Genomic DNA, 21,507 nt, shown 5'->3' with positions numbered 1-21,507 from the left:
CAAAGAGGTTATGACTATAAAATATACATTTTTATTCCTACGGAGGTGCACTGCAGTAGACGGAAATCAGAAGTCATTGGCTAGCTATTGAAATATTTCGGATCCCTGGCTCGAAATATGCAAAACGAGGAATACAATTATAATCCACAGATTGTGTGTGTGTGTGTACGCGCTTGGCAAAGCTGAACCATGAGCAAACACCAGACAGCAAAAAAAAAAAAAAAAAAAAAAAAAAAAGTAATGTGAAATCACGGGAGCGACAGAAACCAGCGCGCATGCGTTTTTTTAAAGAGCCGGCGTGCGACTGGGGAACGCTAAACCCGCCTTTTTCCTCAGACCCTTCCAACCGGGTTTCCTGAGAGACGGCTCCTCCCTGCGGAAGCCGAACCACCAATCATCGCCCGCTTCTCCCAGGCGGTCATTGGCGCGTGCCCCGGCTCCAAAAGCTCGGGGTCGGGCTTACGGATTCGCGCATGCGCCTCGGTGCGTCTTCCCCATGCTGGTTCTGTGAAGTCTGCCGCACCTCCACCTGGTCTTTAGGGATCTCGTGTTTGAGCTCTGTCCAGGCTGTAGCCGCCGCCACGATGGGCAAAACTGCTGACTCTCTGAGTCAGGGAACCCGATCCGACCCGGTGCGGAGCTTCAATCGCTGGAAGAAAAAACACAGCCATAGGCAGAACCAAAAGAAGCAGTTGAGGAAGCAGCTGAAGAAGCCCGAGTGGCAGGTCGAACGTGAAGGCATCAGCCGCCTTATACAGAACTATGAGAAGGTGAGGCCGGTGTCGGGGGGCGGCACCAGCTGGCCCCTGACCTGCAGGGGGCCAGCCCGCAGCCCGCGTGTCACTGCGGCGATGGGCTGGAGGGGGAGGCGGTGGGTCTGTCACTCGGGACCCGGCCTGGGGATTGTACCGTTGGTCCACTAGGCTGGAGAAGGAAGTGGAGTAGGAAGTGTCAGGGGTCCTTTTGAGGCCTCGTCGGTGGTCTGCTGGGTGCCACAACCTGGGACTCTCACTCTTCTGCTCATCACTCTGTTCTTGAAAAAAATGCTAGAAATGCTGTGGTACTTAAGGGTAAGGAGACTAATGCTGTGACAGTTACAATAATATTCGTAGTAATAAAACTGATGACAACGGAAGCAACAACACAGACCTTTTTAAGTACTCTCCATCATGTGTTGTACATGAATTCTTTGACTTGATCTCAAGTATGGTTCTTAATATTCCCATTATACAGGTGAAGAAAATCGAGACTCAGATTAAGAAATTTATTCCAAGCTCACACACCTACAGATGATGTGGAATTGGAACCTAGATCTCTTTCTGTTTCGAAGCCTTTGCTTTTAACCATTAAACCAGATCACACCCCTCAATATCATCCATCCTCTCTCCTGTGCCCATCTCATGTTCATCTGCTTCGCATTCCCACTCAAGAATTGGTGTAGAAAATTTGGACTGTTGGTCTGTTTCTGCTACCTGTCATCCCTACATTGTCCCTGATGTTCCCAGATAAGTATCCCTGGGATACTCAGTCCTTTGACCTGCTGACCTCTTTTCCTTCCTCAGGCTCTTTAGGAATGACAGTTGCTCTCCTTCTTACCCTTGAGTCCTCATAAATCTGTTGGCCTTCTCCCACCCTACTCTGTCAGTGACTGCCCCTATTTTAGTGTAATGTTACCAGGGATTTAACAGGTTGAACTTTCTTGATTTTAAAGTCATTATTTGTCATGCTGGTATAGCCTTCCTTTAAATGATCCTGAGATCAATAGTAAGGTTAAGTAGAGCTTAGAGTTTGTTTCCTTGGGTTTTGGAGTTAAGCTGATGATTTGACCCAGGCTCTTGCTCACTCATATGTGACTTTGAGCTTCCCTTTTCTTGTCTTTAAAGGCATCATAATATTACTTTATAAGTTGTGGAGAGTAAGAAAATACATAAAAAGCATTCTGCACAATGCCTGCCACATAGAAATATTAATATATCAGCTGTTATATTATTATTGCTACTGTTGTATACACAATACTTCAATAAGCCATTATAAAGTAAGTTACTTTTGGAATTTGTTTTGGACTGTGACTAGAATTGCTTAGAGAGTATAGCTTTAGCCCTAGCTTGACTCATTTCTGTCTAGAGCACTTCTGAGTTCACATCCTTATTTCTGATTATGCTGGATGTCTTTACTTAATTGTATCATAGAACATCTTAAATGCCCGTAGCCATTATCTTTTCTGTCATACCTTAGCATTTACTCCTAAATTCATAGCCCTGTGTATTAGTTTTCTATTGCTATTGTAAGAATTTATTACAAACTTGGTGACTTAAACCAAAGGAAATTTATTCTTTCATGTTTCTGGAGGCCAGAAATCAGTTTCGCTTGGCCAAAATCAGAGTATCAGCAGGGCTGTGCTTCCTCTAGAGGCTCTACGGTCTCTTCTAGCTTCTGTGGCTGCTGCTATGGTTCCTTGGCTTGTGGCTGCATAACTCCAATCTCTGCCTCCATGAATACGTTGCCTTCTTCTGTTCTGTGTCAGATCTACCTCTTCCTTCCTTCCTTCCTTCCTTCCTTCCTTCCTTCTTTCTTCTTTTTTCTTTTTCTTTTCTTCTTCTTCTTTTTTTTTTTAAATAAGGACACTTTCTATTATACTTTTGGCCCACTCATATAATTCACGATAATGTCATTTTAAGATATTTAATCACATTTGTAAAGTTCTTTTTGCCATAAAATGTAACATTTACAGGTTTTAGGTAGGGCTTAGGGCATGGACATGTTTGGTAATCTTTTTCTATCCTAGTACATCTTAGTTCTACCATGTAAATAGACCACTGAGCTAGAAATGGAGGAGCTATCAATGGTACTTTTCTCTTACCTGCTGTTCTGCCAGTTACACTGGTGATCTTTCACTGCTTGTTTCTTGAATGCTTTTCCATTTCTACTGCAAAGCCCTAATTCAGTCTGCATCATCTGTTGCCTGGATTACCATAGTAGCTATTGCTTACAACAGGAGTTGGCAGTCTTTTTGTGTAAATTATAGTAAATGTTTCCAGCTATGTAGGTCAGAAGGGCAGAACTGAGTAGTAACACAAAAACTGCCATAGAAATACTGAACAAATGGGTATTGTGTTTTGTATAACTTTGATTATTGAAAAAGATGGCTAATGGGATTTGGCTCTTGTGTCTTATAGTCCTTGAATGCATCTTCTGTAGTGCTGCTAAAAAGTTTCTTTCCAAGAGGAAAATCTAATCATTTCTCTCTCTCTCTCTCTTTTTTTTTTAAATCATAGTTCTTTATCAGTAACAGAGCATCACAAAATAGGAGTCTTTCTTTTTCAGTAATGCAATAAATCCTGGCATAGTAGCTTTCATCTGTAATCCAGCGACTTGGGAGGCTGAAAAACGAGGATCACAAATTTGAGTCCAGCCTGGTGAACTCAGAAATACTTTGTCTTAAACAACAGCAACAACAACAAAGCATATGAAGAAAATAAATCACTTAAATTGTCCTTTTTTTTTAAATTAAAGAAATTTTTTAGTTGTAGATGGACACAATACCTTTATTTTATTTTTATGTGATGCTGAGGATCGAACCCATTGCCTCACATGTGTGAGGCAAGCCCTGTATCACTGAGCCACAACCCCAGCCCCAAACTACTGTCTTTTTGAGGTTTCTAAAAGCCTTAGTTCCTCATCTGGAAAACAGATAAATGCATACGTGCTGGAGTTGTTATAAGGTAAATGTGTATACCTGCTTATCCCAGCGTGGACCACAGGAGAATAACCATACATTCAAATATAATCCTTCCTTGGCTCACAGGCTTACAATTGCTTTCAGGAAAATTGTCCAATACCTTAATATGTTGACATATTCTAGTATGTGAAAGCATGTTATTTGTGGTTAGGTAAAGCTAGTTTAAATCTCAGTCAGTTCAAGTTCTCAACATCTCAAGTTGCAATTTCCTTATTTAGTGAACAGATTATTAACTATTGAGAGGGTTGTAAGGCTCAAATGAGATGACATACATAAACCAAGTGGTACATAGTGGGTATACATGAAGGAACAACTTGCAGTTTTATGAATTGACCATATTCCTTGATGCTTCTTGTCCTGGTATTTGAGGTTTCCATTGCTTGCCTTAAGCATACCCATCCCTCCACCCTAGCACTTGGCCTTCAAGATTTAGCTTAAATCTTGTTTCATGACCTCCCCAGGTGTGCATCTGTGTGTAGTATTTTGTTACATTATTACAGCATTTATCACTGGGTTGTGATGATTGGCTTCTTTAACTTCTTTGTAAACTCTGATTAGGTCAGAGACCATTGATAAGCACAGTGTTCCTTGACTTACTACAATGGGGCAATATCTTGATAACCAATTGTAAGTTGCAAATATCATGTCGAAAATATGTTTAATAAGCCTAACCTATTGAATGTCATGGCTTAGCAATACGGCACGTTATGGATTGTCCACTGCTTACCTTCTTTATATCTTGGGGCTAACTGGCAGCTGTGGCTTGCTACTGCTGCCCAGCATTCCGAGAGTATTGTATTGGGAGAAGATCAAAATTCAAAATTTGAAATACAGTTTCTATGGAGTATGTATCATTTTAATGCCATTATAGAAATCAAAACCATTAAAAGTTAATGACTGTTTCTGCTCATCTTTGCTCTCTTCAGAGACTGGTAGCACAGTGCTTGTCCTTGAGAAGAAGCTTAGTCAGTGTTTGATATTGCTTGATGTGTAATACCAAACCTTTTCCCCTTGTCTTTGGGGTAGTTAGCAGCATTGGTTCATTCTTTTTGATCACTTGTTTTAAAAATAATTACTAACATTTTTCAAATTTTATGCATGTTGACTTGATGTATCCTTACAACCACCACCCTAAGAAATTCTTTGCATTATACAGCTGAGGAAACCTTAAGTTATGGCAAGACTAATATATAGTAAATGACTACTACCCTAGGTAGTTTCTGACACTGAAGTTCCAAACCACTATACTTTATTGTATTGCATTTGTTAAATGGATGTTTAAATCCCAGTCTTTTTACTGAGTTGAAGGAGCATATTTTTAATCTCCTTCAGCATTGTAGCATTGTTCCAGTTTTTTTTTTTTTTTTAATTTTAGAAACATTTTCTTAAGATTTGGTCAAGAAATAAATGCGTTGTGAAATCATTTGCCAGGACTAGCAATACTGTAACACAATCATTTGAACAGTAGATTTGCTATTCTCCAGGTAACCAAGGGACAGACCCTTATTATTTTGCTCTTCAGGTGGTAGCATTTGTGTGTAAAACTTATTACAGAGCCATGGTATACAGCTAGTACTCAGTAGTCTTGCTGAAGATATACTGAACAATTTGATTCAGAAACATTTTAAAACAATTTGACAGATGCTTATTGAAGCTTACATAAATATTCATGGAAAAAATGCATGTCTGGGTCCTTAGGGAACTGTGCAGGGCAGTGGGTAGGGGGACTGATAAATTTTGATGAATGTTAACAATAATAGTAAATATGTATAAAATATTATAATAGCAAATAGGAAATATGTAACTCAGGGCTGTGCAGTTAGAAAATGGTGTAATTAGAGGAAGAAAGATTTAGGTAAAAGTTATTCTATACATCACTCCTCTGGCCAGATGAGTTAGGAAAGAACATTTCCTCTGGGCATGCTACCTTCTTCCTGATGCTTGCAGCTGCAGGCCTGGCTTAAAGAGCTGAATGTGGGCTGGATTTCATCCTCTGCACCTAAGCCTTCCCATATGCCTCTGCTGTGCACAGGCTCTCCAGTGGTTTGTGGTGGCTTAGGGTGGAGCTTCTTCTTAAATGAGTTAAATTAACTGGAAGATGGAAGTTATTGGCAAGGACCCTCTGGGAGGAGGGACCAGCATGAGGAAACACAAGGTGATATGAAAACACATGGTTTTCTTGAGGGAGGAAATACTCCTTGGGATGTTGTATGTGTTTCTGAACTGGCTTCAAATGGGGTTGGGCAAGAGGGTTGGAGGTGGATTATGAAGGACTGTGGAGACTGTGGTAGGCAGAATAATGCCTCCTCCAAATACTTAGAACCTGTGATTATATTAGATGGTAAGGGGTAATTACGATTGCTAATCAGCAAACTTTAGGGTACATATTCAGGTGAGCCTAATGTATTCTTACCTGTGCAAGAGGAAAAGGGAGGCAGAAGATTCAGAGTCATGTGATGTCAGAAAGTCTTGACTCCAGTCTGTTGTTGTCTTTCAATTGGGAGGCAGGGACTGCTGGGCCTGCTCATAGTCCCAGCCACTGCCAAGGCTGAGGGAGGAAGATTGCTTGAGGCCAGGAATTTCAGGCCAGCCTGGGCAATATATATATTGAGACCCTATCTCAAATAAATGAAATGGAAAACAAAGGGGCCATACATAGCTAAGGAAAATGCTGGAAAAAGTAAGGAGATGAACTCTTGCCTAAAGTCACCAGATAGAATGTAGCTCTACCAATACCTCGAATTCAGCTAAGTGAAACCCATTTGGACCTCTGACCTCCAGAATTGTAAGGTAGCAAATTTTTGTTGCTTTAAGACATAGTATGATAATCTGTACAGCAACAAGAGGAAATTTATATGGAGGCCATGCTCATAGATTTTTCATCTGGAAGCAGTTGGGCAGGATATATACAAGCTGTAAAGGATTTGTAGCCCAAAAGACCAGGTAGGAGCCCATCAGCGTAGTCCAGTGTTGTGTCCACTGAGAAGCAGATGCCAAGATGGGATTGTGTGAGTTGGAGATTTATTGGGAGGAAATATTTGAAATATGAAGGAGAAGGAAGAGGGAGTAGGTAGAAAGAATCAGAGTGAAGCACAATTCTAAGACAGTTTTGGCCAAGTTGTTGGAGAGTCCTCATTCCAAGGTTGACTGTTGACCATGTAAAATTCCGAAGGAAGCCATGTTTTAGGATTGAGCTTCTGCATTGGGCCCAACAGAGTTTAACCATAAGAAGGTTTAGCTGGTTGCAGAAGACCCTGTAGTCAGTTACCTGATGAGGCTATACACAGTGAACAAGTTAAGCTGTAACTAATTGACTGATTGACTAGGCTATAGAGCCAATTAAGTTATTTTGTATGTCTTGAGCTGTTTTCATGTGAAGGCTGACTGATCACATTGTTGATTGGAATTCTGAGAACTTCTCTGGCTCTGAGAGCTGCCCAAATCACAATTTCTTTTTGTTCTGCTCAAAGAAACTACAGAATTTGGTCTAACAAATTTTCCTTTTAACACCCTTTACAGGAATCCTTTGGTCTGTAGGAATGGGCCTGTAGTTGTATAGTAGCACTCCCTCATCTACATAGGATTCATTTCAAGATTGCCAGTGGCTGCTTTTCTGAAACTGGATGGCTCTAAACCCTAAATGTGCTATGATTTTTCCTATACATAAATTATAATACAGTTTAATTTATAGATTAGGCACAGTTAGAGATTAACAACAACACAGCAGAATAATTATAACTGTATACTGTAGTAAAAACAATATAAAACTTAGGAATTATTTATTCCTGGAGCTTCAGTGTAATATATATTGGACTGTGGTTAAGCAGAACTGTAGTTCTACTATTGCGGAGCTCAGTGACTGACTGGGAGCAGCCCAGGGGAAGAATAACTTTTTCAGTGTTGTTGGATTAGAGGGATACAGTGCTGGCAGCCAGCTATGCTCCCTGAAGCAGGAGATTTGAGGCTGTATTTCTAAGGCTATTATATAGGGGTGTGTGGAAGAGGGTTTGTATTAGACTGATGCAGATCTGGAGACTGAGGTTTACTCACAAATACTGAGTTATTTGTTTTAATTCAGGAATTATTTTCTCTATTTCTGACTGACACAAACTCAACATGAGTTTCATTTGGGCTTTTATGATCAGCTGTACTACCTGGAGTCCTGTTTTTTAATCAAAATTTGGTCTGGTGTAATTGGAGGCAAGTTGTTTATCTTCTTTTGAAGATTGCTGTAAGTAGAACATTTATCCTTTTTACTGTAGGCATTATTCACTTTTTTGAGAAGTAGATGTTAGAGTATAAGAAGGTGGTTAAGTGGTACCCACCCTAAAATCCCCTCTGTTCCCTCCAGCTTTTCTACCTGTGTGGAAGTACTTAATAAGGACCATCTCTAAACTTTCTGTTTTCTGAATTCGGAAGAATGATACAGATTTTAGAGGGAGTGTGAGGGTTATATAGATAGGAATTGATTTTTTTTTTTTTTTTTTTTTTTTTAATTTGGTACTGGGGATTGAACTCCGGGGCACTCAGCCACTGATCCACATCCCTAGCCCTATTTTCTATTTTATTTAGAGACAGGGTCTCACTGAGTTGTTTAGCGTCTCACAGTTGCTGAGACTGCCTTTGAACTCATGGTCCTCCTGCTCAGCCTCCTGAGTTGCTGGGATTATAGGCAAGTGGGATTACACTGTGCCTGGCTGGAATTGACTTTTGTTGTTTGTTTCTAAGGGATGAAGGGATGGGGTAAGGGTATGATGCCCTTTTTGGCAACTGCAAATTGAACCCAGAGATGCTTTGCTACTGAGCTATATCTCCAGCCCTTTTCATTCATTTATTGAGACGGGATCCCACTAAATTGTTAAGGCTGGCCTTGAAGTTGTTATCCTCTTGCTTCAGCCTCCTGAGTCGCTCAGCAAGATGGTTGTTTTCTGCTGTGATTTCAGGTATCTTTGGAATATAACTGAGAATCTTCCAGTTGGCAAACTTTTCTGTGAAGGTCACATAGTCAATATTAGGCTGTGTGGGTCAAACAATCAACTGTATAGACGGTGTGTAACTGACTAGCTGTATCTGTGTTACTGTAAAATTTTATTTACAAAACCAAGGATTTGATCTGTAGGACATAGTTTGCTGACTCCTGTTCTAGTGTATCAGCAGAATCAAAATTTCCTTTTCTCTGGTAAACTCTTTAAAGAATGTGGCCCAGGGTTGGGGATGTAGCACAGTAGAGTGCTTGCATGGCTCTGGGTTCAGTCCTCAGTGCTTCTTTAAAAAATAAAAATAAATAAAGAACATGGTGCATCTCTATTGCAGTGGTTGACCCTGGAGCTCTAGAACAGTTATGTTCTTCCCAAACTCCACTGTAGAAGGTTAACAGATGTTAGGAAGATGTGCCCTACTTTGAGTAGCTCACCTTGCCTTGGCTGAATCTTTGGACCCATATTGTAAGGTGCATTGCCAGTCTCTTTCCACCTCAGGCCTTCTGTTCCCTGTGAAAATAGTTTGTTAGCTTATGATACCACAAGTGCAAGAGAGGGACACACATCATCTTAATTAATGTCTTGTCGGGAAGATTATTTTGCAAATGAAATTCCTTGCTAAAACAACATGTCATTGGAATAAACAATTCTTGAATGCTGATTCTACCTCTTCTCCATTGACGATCTGGAATGATTTGTAGGGATTAAGACAACGTTTTAATATTTTGTTTTTAGTATGGGAGGACAGAGAATAATCCTGCCTGGGCCATGTTTAAGAATTGTGGGAAAGATGTTGTAAAGATTATAAAATGAAATGCAGTTGGCATGCCTTTAGTGCCTAGAGTGTAATTTAAGAAAACTAACCTTACAAATGCAGCTTTTCTCTTTTGTGAGTCATGAATAATTTGGCAGCATATTCACAGATCTGAGCAGTAGTTCTTGCATTCAGCATCTGTAATAAAATAATTCTCCTGAGTATCTAACATGAAATAAAGGAAATTTGAGTTATGCTAACGAAGAGCAGTCATAATGAACGTTTGAATAATGTAAAGTTAAAGGGCAAAATGTTATTGTGTCTTCAAAATATGACCCAAGACATGTCTGGTTATTTTGAAATAACAGCCCTCCATCATATACCCTAAAATGACTAGTTGGGTTGGTTTCATATGCCTGATTTATGGTTAAAATATTGAGAGTTTTGTGCTATTGAGGTGTTTCTCCAGGTAATGTAAATCTTTAACATGTGCAAATAGAACTAGTCTCACCAGAGTCCATAGTTTGTAGTCATTTTACCTCTTATTTCTTAAACTGATAAGCTTTGAAAGATGACTGAAAATAAATTTTCCTTCCACAGTTGATGCTGTGATGATTGTCTTAATATTTGGAAGTTAAAGATGTTCAAAGTATAGGTAATGTGGTGGTTTTGTGTGTGTGTGTGTGTGTGTGTGTGTGTGTATGTGTGTAGAAGGGGGTACTCAGAATTGAGCCCCGTATTGCTTTACCACTGAGCTATATCCCCAGTCCTTTTTATTTATTTTTTTAAATTTTGAGACAGGGTCTTGATTATTTGCCCAGGCTGATCTCAAACTTGTGATCTTCCTTCTTCAGCACTCCATGTGGCTGGTATTTTAGGCATGGACCACTATGCTTTGTTGTCATGTATTTTATTTTTTAATATTTATTTTTTAGTATTTGGCGGACACAACATCTTTGTCTGTATGTGGTGCTGAGGATCGAACCTGGGCCGCAAGCATGCCAGGCGAGCGCGCTACCGCTTGAGCCACATCCCCAGCCCCTGTTGTCATGTATTTTAAGTGGATTTTTTTTGGGGGGAGGGTCAGTTGGGATAGTTCCAAATTCTAATTTTCAATTCATGACACATTCCTCAAAATATTTCAATAGTAATGCTTGGTTTTATTTAGAAATGATGGTTGAATTCAGTCCTTCAGTATCAAGGATGAGTTAGGCAGCACAATGTAGAGAAAAAGTGATTTAATTAGGAAACATAAATTGTTCAGTAGATTGCATTATCTGACATTTTCTTTATCTTTTTTCCCCCAGATAAATGTAAATGAAATTACAAGATTTTCAGATTTCCCCTTGTCTAAAAAAACATTGAAAGGTAGGTATGTCATAATCTTGGAACACGTTATATTATTTTTTAAGGGAGATGATTTAAAGAGAGGTTAACCTAAAAAATCTTATTCTATAAACAATTTTGATATTATAAAAACCTAGGCAAATAGTGATTTTTAATAATTTGTCACTTTTTAATCTTTCTGAACTAGCTAAAAATCCATTGATTAAAAAGATGCCAGGAGGGAGAGGTGGGGAGGGGGGAGGGTGGAGGATGGGAAAGGCAGCGGAGCACAACAGACACTAGTATGGTAATTTGTAAATCAATGGATGTGTAACTGATGTGATTCTGCAATCTGTGTATGGGGTGAAGGTGGGAGTTCATAACCCACTTGAATCAAAGTGTGGAATATGATATGTCAAGAAATTTGTAATGTTTTGAACAACCCACAATAAAAAATTAAAAAAAAAAAAAGATGCCAGGAGCCTCTAAGTAATGAAACTGTGTTTGTTAATATAAGCAGGAGAACAAAGATGTGACACTTTGTATTAGTTTTCTAGGGATGTCATAACAAACTATCAATTGGGGGCTTTACGTAATAGAAATTAATTTTATTGCATTTTGGAGGCAAGATGTGCAAGATCAATGTGCTGGCAGGCTTGGTTTCTTCTCAGAGCCATGAGGGAAGCCTCTTCCAGGCTTTCCTCTTTGCCTTGCAGGTGTCCTCCTCCTTGTTGCCTCTTTTTTTTTTTTTTGACAAAAGTTGTATAGATATGTATATTGTACAACATGGTATTTCCAAAAAACACACATACATTGTAGAATAGCCACAAATCAAACTAATTAACATGCATTACCTCACATGCTGATACTTTTCTTTGTAATAAGGCTACTTAAAATCTGTCAGCAGTTTTCAAGTATATTAGCTATAGTCATTGTGATGTACAGTAGATTTTTTTTTGTTGTTGTTGGGGGGATTGAACTTGGGGGCATTCAACCACTTAGCCACATCCCCAGCTCTCTTTTGTATTTATTTTATTTAGAGACAGGGTCTCACTGAGTTTCTTAGTGCCTTGCCGTTGCTGAGGCTGGCTTTGAACTCAAGATCCTCCTGCCTCAGCCTCCTGAGCTGCTGGGATTACAGGCATGCACCACCATGCCTGGCTGTACAACAAATCTCTTGAACTTATTCAATCTAAACTAGAAATTTTGTATTCTTTGAGCAAAATTGTCTCCAATCCCTAACTTTTGCTAACAATATTCTACTTTCTACTTTTAAGAGTTTGGCTTTTTTGGAGTTCACATGTAGGTGAGATCATGTAGCATTTGTCTTTTTGTACCTGACTTATTGGATTTAATATAATTCTCTCAAGGTTCATCAGTATTATCACTGATGATAGGATTTCCTTTTAATGCTGGATAATCTGTTTTATATGTATACTGCATTTTCTTTATCCACTCATGCACAGGTTTATTCCATACTTTTACTATTGTGGACAGTGTGCTACCATGAACATGAGAGTGTAGATACCTCAGCATACTGATATCATATACTTGACATGTAACCCTAGGGGTGGGATCACTGGGTTATATGGTATTGTGCTGCATCTTCACATGGTTGTCCCTATGTGCACCTGCACCCTTCGTGTATTTGTTCAAATTTCTGCTTATAAAGACATCAGTCTTGTTGGATTGGAATCTGCTCTTAGTTAACTTAATCATCTCTTTCAAAGCCTTCTCACCAAATGCACATTCTGAGGTATTGAGGATTAGGGCTTTAGCATAGGAACCTCTTGAGGTGGGAAGATACAGTTGAAATTGTAACACCATTGTACAAGAATTTTCTGAAGTCCTGTTTTTTTTTTTTTTTGGTGGTGCTGGGGATTGAACCCTGGGCAAGCACTGTATCAACTGAGCTATATCCCCGTCCACTGAATTACTGTTTTTCTATCCACAATTCCAGGTTTGCAAGAAGCCCAGTACCGCTTGGTAACTGAGATACAGAAGCAGACCATAGGGTTGGCTTTGCAAGGTAAAGATGTACTTGGAGCTGCCAAAACTGGATCTGGCAAGACTTTGGCTTTTCTTGTTCCAGTAAGTACATCTATAATGATTCAGATCCTCAGTTATATAATTTTATAATATTTTGTGCTGAATGGAAATAATTATATAAAGATGTGTGTTCATGTTGGGTTTCCTTGGCTAGAATGCAAGCTTTTTCAGATAGGAGCCATATCTGTCCTCTTTTCCACCATATTCCCCAACTCAATGGCAGGCACTAAGTAACTTATTGAATGAATGAATTACTATATCTTGACAAGCTAGTATGTTCTTGAAGGGGCAGGGTATTTCATGTGTAGTAGGACTGGTGGAGAAAACTATTTCTGTTTTCACCTCAGAAAGCCTGCCAGTAACATTTATACTTGCCACCTGTTTAGGATAAGGCTGAAATATGTTCACTTCAAGGAGTGGGCATTTGTTGAGAATTTTCTGGAACATTGATAGCTATCCTTTATAGTAGAACAGTAGAGTTGCTTATATCTGTTATGTAGTTAATCTTTTGATTTGAGTACTGCGAGAGAATTGGCTTTGAGAAATCACAATTTTTGTTCCAAGTTCTAAAAAACCATTTTTCTCTTTTAAATTCTGGTGTTTTGTGTGTGTGTGTATGTGTTTTTTTTAAATAGCACTATTTTTCTACAATTAGAATCCAGTCACTTTATAACTATAGCTATAGAGATAAGAGTTTACTATTATTATTTTCATAAATCTGTTTCAGTGGACTATGGTTTGACTTTTTTGATAACCAGTCACCTGATAGCATGACTCTGGCATCAGATGAGCTGCTATCAGTCGTCTTTTCTTATCTGTCTGAATTGGGGGTGGGTGCTTCTGGTAGATGGAAGAAAAATAGTCTCTTTCAGATTGGGTAAAACCTGGGAGTAGTATGCGTTGTGCCTGGAAGTTGCCTTCAATTTGGAGTGGCAAGGCTGAGAGCCAGATCAAAAAAGCTGACTTTTTAAAAGACTTATTGAACATGAATTTACTGTTGTCTTCAAGGTGTTGGAAGCCTTATACCGTCTGCAGTGGACCTCAACTGATGGGCTGGGTGTTCTGATAATATCACCTACACGAGAACTGGCATATCAGACCTTTGAGGTTCTCCGAAAAGTAGGAAAGAACCATGACTTCTCAGCTGGTCTCATCATTGGTGGAAAGGTTTGTCCTTTTGTCCTTGTCCTTCCTTCCCTGCCTTTAGTAACTTATGTGGGAGCACTGTGGCAGTTGATAGGGAGGAACTGGCTTCCTATCTCTTAGGTGGCTATGAAACCTTTGTAAAAAATAAGATTGACATTGATATGCTATGTCAGATTTTGGTCAAATTTCATGAGTTTTTCTTGGTGTGGTTGCTGTCATCTAGAGTGATTGTCAATTTTGCAGGTTCAGAAGTCCATTTTTGTCAGGATATCTGAATTGATAAGGCTCTGAGACAGATTTATAGACTAATTAGAGTAAATTTATTGCTGTACATTGGAAAGATAACATTTCAGTGTTTGACCCTAGTACCTTTACTTAGAGGTTCAGATAATTTAGAACATTGCTATATCAACAGTAGAAAAAGGAAGATAGATTGTTTTGAGGAATGTTAATTTTGGGTTGTGGTTGAATCTACTGCTTTTGTTCTACCTTGTAGTACATCTGGAATGCTTTTTTTTTTTCCCCTGCTGGGGTTTCCTTTAGACTATGGGCATAAATACTTCATGAATTTCTGTGTAAACATACATGCAAGAACAAAGAATTATACCACAAACCCTTGTTTATTCTTGTACCTGTCACACAGCACTAACAATGTTCTCTGGCTTTTGTCTCAATGATAGATACTCTTAATATGTAAAGCTCAACCCTTTTTTCAGTCCAAAAAGCACAGGCAGTGGTGGAGAGAGCTTCTTCAGTGCTCGTGGATCCTGACTTAAAGAATGCGAGTAATTCCAGTTTTTAAACTAGTTCCAGCAGACTTAATAGGAAATCAAGTCTTGGAGCATTCAATTGATAGTTTTTCTTGGCCTCAAAATCCTGGGTATGATTAAAAATCTAGAAGAACTCTGAGCTTCCTAGATAGTTTTTCTTGGCATCAAAATCCTGGGTATGATTAAGAATCTAGAAGAACTCTGAGCTTTCTAGGTCTTCATTAAAGATGTTTATTACGTCATAAATGTGGATGTACTACAGAAATGGAAGGGAGCAGTTACATTTATTTCTGAGAGTATTTAAGCTGCTATGAAGAAATACCATGTAGATGGCTTTTGTAGTATTAGTACACAGGCTGCTTTAAGACGTAGTGTAATCAAAAGAAACAACTATTTTCAGGATCTGAAACATGAAGCTGAGAGGATCAACAACATAAATATACTCGTTTGCACACCAGGTCGGCTTCTGCAACACATGGATGAAACAATATGTTTTCATGCCACCAATCTCCAAATGTTAGGTGAGTCTCATGAATTTCTGAAGAGAAAAAGCTTACTTTTGAGAGAGCCCTCATAAATTTTAATGATAGAATTGTTCTATTGGATAAATGTGATTAAAACCTGAGAAAAAACTTGCAATTTTTCTAGCATTTAGACTCTCAACCCAGAGAGCGCAAGCTAGGCCTTTTTTTTTGAAAGAAAGTATTATATGTACTTTTACATATGAAATTAGATGCTTTAGTATTAGGCACTACTAAGAATGTTTTAGTTTAGGTAACACCCACTTCTCCTAACTTGAAATGTCATATTGTCATGTTTTCTTCTGTGGTGCTAGGGATCAAATCCAGAACCTTGCTCATGCTAGCCAAGTGTTCTATCATTGAGCTTTATCCCCAATCCTCAAATTGTCATTTTTAAAATGAACTTTCTTTTTTACGTGGTCTTTTTACCTAATATGTATTTTAATAAACCTTTTACTTTTGAATACTTCTGGACTTAAATAAAAGTCATGGTGATAGTAAGAGTTCCTATGTCTTTCACCTAGTTCCCTTGGTGTTAATCTTTTAGGTAACTATGATACCTTTGTAAAAAATAAGATTGACATTGGTATGCTATGTCAGATTTTGGTCAAATTTCATATGAGTTTTTCTACTAATTTTTTTTTTTTTTTCTGTTTTGGGATCTAGTCTATAGTACTCCATTGTTTAGGATATTACATTGCATTTAATGTTTATTTTAAATATTATGGCTTAACTTGCATGTTCCTTTTTTAGTTCTTGATGAAGCAGACAGAATATTGGATATGGGCTTTGCTGATACTATGAATGCTATTATTGAAAATCTTCCCAAGAAACGTCAGACTTTACTTTTCTCAGCAACACAAACTAAATCTGTAAAGGACCTTGCTCGCTTGAGCTTGAAAAACCCTGAATATGTATGGGTTCATGAAAAAGCAAAATACAGGTATGGACTCCTGGATTTAATCAAAATAACTCGTGTTCTTTTTAGTTTAAGAATTTGATATTTTGTTTATTATTATTATTATTTTGGTGTTGGGGATTTAACCCAAGAGTGCTTTGCCACTGAGCTATATCCTGAACCCTTTGTTATTTTGAAATGGAGTCTTGCCAAGTTACTTAGGGTCTTGCTAAGTTGCAGAGGCTTTCTTTGAAGTTGAGATCCTTCTACCTTAACTTCCTGAGTCACTGGGATGACAGGCATGTGCCACTGTGCCTGGCAGGGATTTGGTATTTTAAATTTATATTTTCTAGGAATAAAATACTTTGTTACTAGATGTGCAAATCCTAGTTAGTATATTGGTTAAAGTTACTCAAAATCTGGATGTATCTTTTAATGTGAGAATGCTCTAATGAAGCATTTCCCAAATGTGGACTAGGGAACAATAGTTTTCTATAAGATGTTAACAGGTATTTTACCATTCACCAACTTTCTTCCTCCCCACTTCCCTAGATGAGGGGAGTGTGAGTGAGTTTCTAGATAGATAAATAACACTTGTGTGTCAAAGGGAAATAGTTTTATTCACTGCAGGACTTCTCAGAACATTTGAATGTTTTCATGGATGTTGTGACTCTACAAAAGAGTAAGTGGTAAAGTGTGCTATAGCTACCAAAATTATTTGGGTGTAGAATCATTCTCTTCAGCAGTATTCTGCAGGACTGATGTGCTATAGAACACATTTTATCAAATTCACCAAATATTCTTTCTGTTTAAAATTATTCTAGCAACTGTTACTTTGCCTTGTCTTCCTAAAAATTAGAGAATAAAGTATAAGTGTTTCTGATATGCAAATGGTTTGGAGAAATGCTTTTAAATTGTATTTTGATATGACAACTAGCACGATATGCATGTCTTATGAATCATTGTAGACTATTGACATAATTGACTCCCTAAAGAAATACTTTCCAGTGAATGTTGGATTCTGTGTTGAAGATACCAGTATGGATTCAACTCCACCATTATTTTTATTTTAAAATTTTAATTTCTTCTATGATAATGTTAGTCTAAAAAAATAGTGTTGGTAAATGAATTGGGTTATCCTGTTTGAAAGTCCTTAAATTCCAGAAATATGGATATTTACGTCCATGTTGACCTTATTGAAAATGTCTATGATTAAAAGAGATTCTGAGACCAGACTTAATGATATTAGGTGATCTTAATGGGTAAACTTTGGAGAATCTGAATATTGGTGGTTTTGGCTACCGAGAACTTGAAAATTGGAATAGCAGATGTCTGAGATGTAGTTTCTTCCTTGGCTTATTTGTTGGGGACACCTTGTTCTTTTTTGTGTTGAGATGACTATTATAATTTTTGTTACTACTAACTCCATATTGTAAAGACTAATAGTGGAGATTATTCATTTTGAATGAATATGTCAGAATTACTTATCTTTGTCTATTTCCGTTTCTGTAGATAATGGTGATTTGTAAATCAGAAAGTTTTAGAAAAACTTGAATTCAAAGACTTCCATGTGTATTACAAATTATTTTGAAACAGTTCTAGCACTTGTAAAAATGTGACTGTCAGAAAAGTTTAGAAGACAGATGGGTAGCAGCATGATTTATACAACTGTTGGTTATATGACAATAATTGCAAGACAGTGATATTCCAAATTGTGGAAGCGCTATAATAAGTAGATGTTGCTAGGAATTTTTGTCTAATGACATTATTTTCCCCCTTTAATAACATCAGTTTGGTTAATATACCATGAAAGATTATCATCAAGAATTATTTTAAGGCATAAGGCATCATACAATGTTGACTCAAATTGTGAAGGACCTGAAGAAAATTTAAGAAGTTTAGGTTTCTGAAGTTATATGTCAGAATATATTTAGGGAAAAGTTATACCAGTATTTCTTTATATTACTATATGTGGACAAGTGGTGTTTCTAATGATTTTATTTTTAAAAGAATGTAGTTTGACTGACTACAGGCTATAGCAGTTTGCTGTTTTCTAATGACTGTAAGTTGATTTTTTTGATAAGTGAAGAAAAATTTTGAATTTGAGATATCCATTCTGATATTGTTACTAGGTACATAAAATTTAGTATTACATTTTGCTGTTAATGTGAAACGTTATTGTAAAATGTTCCTTTGTGTCTTTACCTATACTTTGGTTTAGTTTGCTATTAGCCAGACTTTCTTTTGGTTAGTATTTTTTTTTTTTTTTTTTTTTGTGGGGGGGGTGGGCGGTGAGTACTGGAGATTGAACTCAGGGGCACTTAGCCACTGAGCTACATCCCAGCCATATTTTGTATTTTATTTAGAGACAGGGTCTCACTGAGTTTCTTATTGCCATTTCTTTTGCTGAGGCTGGCTTTGAACTTGTGATCTTCCTTCCTCAGCCTCCTGAGCTGGGATTACAGCTCTGAGCCACTGTGCCCGGCTTGGTTAGTGTTTTAGTTGTGAATCTTTTATCATCTTTGTACTTTTTTTATGCCTGTAAATGTATACATTTGTCTCCGTAAGTAGCATATTGTTTTTAAGTTCTTCAAAATTATTGTGTGTATGTGTATAATATATATATTTTTTTGTACTGGGGATTGTACGCAGGGGCATTTTACCACTGAGCTGCGTCCCCCAGTCCTTTTAAAAAATTTTTTTTCTTTGATGCTTTTTCTGTGTTTCTTTGTAGTATGTGTTTGTTAGTGAAAACTTCTTTATTTCATCTTCATTTTTTTGATGGCCATCTTGGCAGTTTTTTCTCTTCAGAAATAGCTTTCTATTGTATACTAGTATTCTTAAAGTAATCAGACAGTTCTTTTTCCTTTGAAGGTAGTTTTTTTCCTTGTAAGGTTTTGTTAAGCAAAATAATGAATGTGATGTGTTACCCTACCCTCTCAGAAGGCAAGCATCCTAAAGGCAGTTACCTTGATATGCTCTGGCCTGGCAATTAGACTTTGGGGCTCTTCTGTTTCTTGTTGACCCTCTCTGACTTAGAGGGTATAGCCTTTCTCTGAGTCTAAACAGAAAAACTGGAGTATTTATTTATCTTGGCAAGCTCTGGGCTTTGTAGCATTATGAGACTGCCAAATTTTCTTCTCAGCTCTGTAGTTTTTTAATAGTTGCTTTCTGCTTGCCTTCCCTCATATTGCCTTGTGTGTATTCACTTTAGGAGCTGGTATATTCCTCAAGGGTAAATTCTTCTGTTTTTTCCAATTTATTTACATACATGGAGTATAACTTATTCTAATTAGGATCCATTCTGGTGGTTATACATGATGTGAAGTTACACTGGTTGTGTATTCATATAAAAGGATAGGAAAGTTATGTCTGATTCATTCTACTGTCTTTCCTATTCCTGTCCCTCCATCCCTTTCCTTCATTCCCCTTTGTCTAATCCAATGAACTTCTATTCTTCCTCTCTTTATCCACCCTTGTTGTGGGTTAGCATCCACATATCAGAGAGAACATTTGGTCTTTGTTTGGGACTGCTCAAATTACTAAAATTCATGATGATAAAGGAAATATCACCATGGACACCACTGAAATACAGACGATAATCAGAAACTACTTTGAAAGTCTATACTACAATAAAATAAAAAGTAATGAAGAAATCGACAAATTTCTAGAGACACATGACTTATCCAAATTGAATCAGGAGGACATAGAAAATTTAAGCATCAATTTTGAATGAAATTGAAGATACCATCAAAAGCCTACCAACAAAGAAAAGCCTAGGAACAGTTGTCTTCTCAGCCAAGTTCTACGAGACCTTCAAAGAAAAACTTACACCAATACTCCTCAAGTTATTCTATGAAATAGAAAAGGACGGAACCCTTCCAAATTCATTCTTTGAAACTAGTATCACCCTGATACCAAAACCATACTAAGATTTATTGTTGCTTGTATTCTTGATGATTGCCATTCTGACTGGATTGAGATGGAATCTCAGTATAGTTTTAATTTTAGTTAGAGTTTGTAAATTTGTCATATTCTAAATGTCTTTATTAGCTGGAATACTTTTTATATCAGATAGCTATTATATATGAACTGAGATTAGCTGAGGTACAGTTGTTACTGGAAAGAGAAGAGCAGGGTATATGCTTTATTCTCTGGAATAGCTCTTAGACAACTGAGTTGATTCCCCAGCATTTTTTGAAGGTGACCACTTTTTTTTTTTTTTTTTAGATGAACTCAGAACTTAATGTTTAATGATGTCTCAATGATGTGTTAATATGTAACATTTAATATAATGTAATAGTTAAACATTTTTTTCATCCTTCTCACAATAGAAATAACATTCAACATTTTCCCTTGATGTCCCAAACTTCATGTTGTGCTTCAGGTATGAAGTGTCCCCCCAAAACTTCTGTTAATGCAGGAATATCCAGAGGCAAAATGATTTGATTATGAGAGCTATAACCTAATCAGTCCATCCTACTTTGAGGGAACTGACAGGGTGGTAACTCTAGGCAGATGGGGCATGAATGAAGGAGGAGGGTCACTGGGGGTGTGCCCTGAAAGGTTGTTCTTCCTGTCTCCATCCCCCTGCCAAAAGGGAGAGACAGCTTTCCTCTGCCTCTACCATCCCCCATAATGTGCTGCCTCACCTTAGATTCAGAGCAGTGGAGTTGGCTGTCTATGGACTGAGATCTCTGAAACTCTGAGCTGCAGATAAACTTTTCCTTCTCTTTAGTTGTTGTTGTATTTTGGTCACAGTGACACTAAGGCTGACTAAAACACTTGACTAAAAGGAGATGTTTCAAGTTGTTTCCTTAAGACACATCTAGGTAGTCTTTGGACTCTGTCTTGTGGTGTTCTGGGTGCACCATACATGTTTTCAGTTATTAAATCCTTTTAGCAGAATATGGTATTTAAGTATTATAGTCTAATTGTTAGTGCGATGGCCACTGTTTAGGTTTCTTATTGGATAGACTTTTTAAAGAGCAAGCATATCATGAATTTATACTGATGCTTATAAATCAAATTTAGTATTATAAGATTTTTACTCAGCCTCATTTTTGGTATGTATCTCTTTTGTGCCAAACATCTTTGTTCCTAGAGATTTGTACTTGTTCTGTCAATCAGTATTTTTTTTTTTAAGAGCGAGAGAGAAGAGAGAATTTTTTAATATTTATTTTTCAGTTTTCGGTGGACACAACATCTTTATTTTATTTTATGTGGTGCTGAGGATCTAACCCAGCGCCCCACGCATGCCAGGCGAGCGTGTTGCCGCTTGAGCCACATCCCCAGCCCCTCAATCAGTATTTTTAAAATATTTTT

At 37.7% G+C, this 21,507-nt stretch overlaps 1 protein-coding gene across 1 annotated transcript in view; it reads left to right on the top strand.

Moving 5' to 3' along the window:
• Window positions 1-472: 472 nt before the first annotated feature.
• Ddx10 (DEAD-box helicase 10) overlaps window positions 473-21,507 on the top strand; it is a 281,715-nt gene continuing 260,680 nt past the window's right edge. The window contains exons 1-6 of the mRNA XM_058586486.1: window positions 473-770; window positions 10,780-10,840; window positions 12,759-12,889; window positions 13,856-14,014; window positions 15,164-15,284; window positions 16,038-16,227. Coding sequence (XP_058442469.1) covers window positions 474-770; window positions 10,780-10,840; window positions 12,759-12,889; window positions 13,856-14,014; window positions 15,164-15,284; window positions 16,038-16,227 — 959 coding nt within the window. The 5' untranslated portion in view covers window position 473. The remainder of the gene's footprint in view (window positions 771-10,779; window positions 10,841-12,758; window positions 12,890-13,855; window positions 14,015-15,163; window positions 15,285-16,037; window positions 16,228-21,507) is intronic.

The sequence above is a fragment of the Marmota monax genome, unplaced genomic scaffold, assembly GCF_021218885.2.
Source record: "Marmota monax isolate L192 unplaced genomic scaffold, Marmota_monax_Labrador192_F-V1.1 WCK01_AAM20220418_F8-fsc00045, whole genome shotgun sequence".
In the NCBI taxonomy this organism is placed as follows: domain Eukaryota; kingdom Metazoa; phylum Chordata; class Mammalia; order Rodentia; family Sciuridae; genus Marmota; species Marmota monax.
Note: the sequence above shows the minus strand (reverse complement) of the source record. Positions and strands in the feature narration are given on the sequence as shown.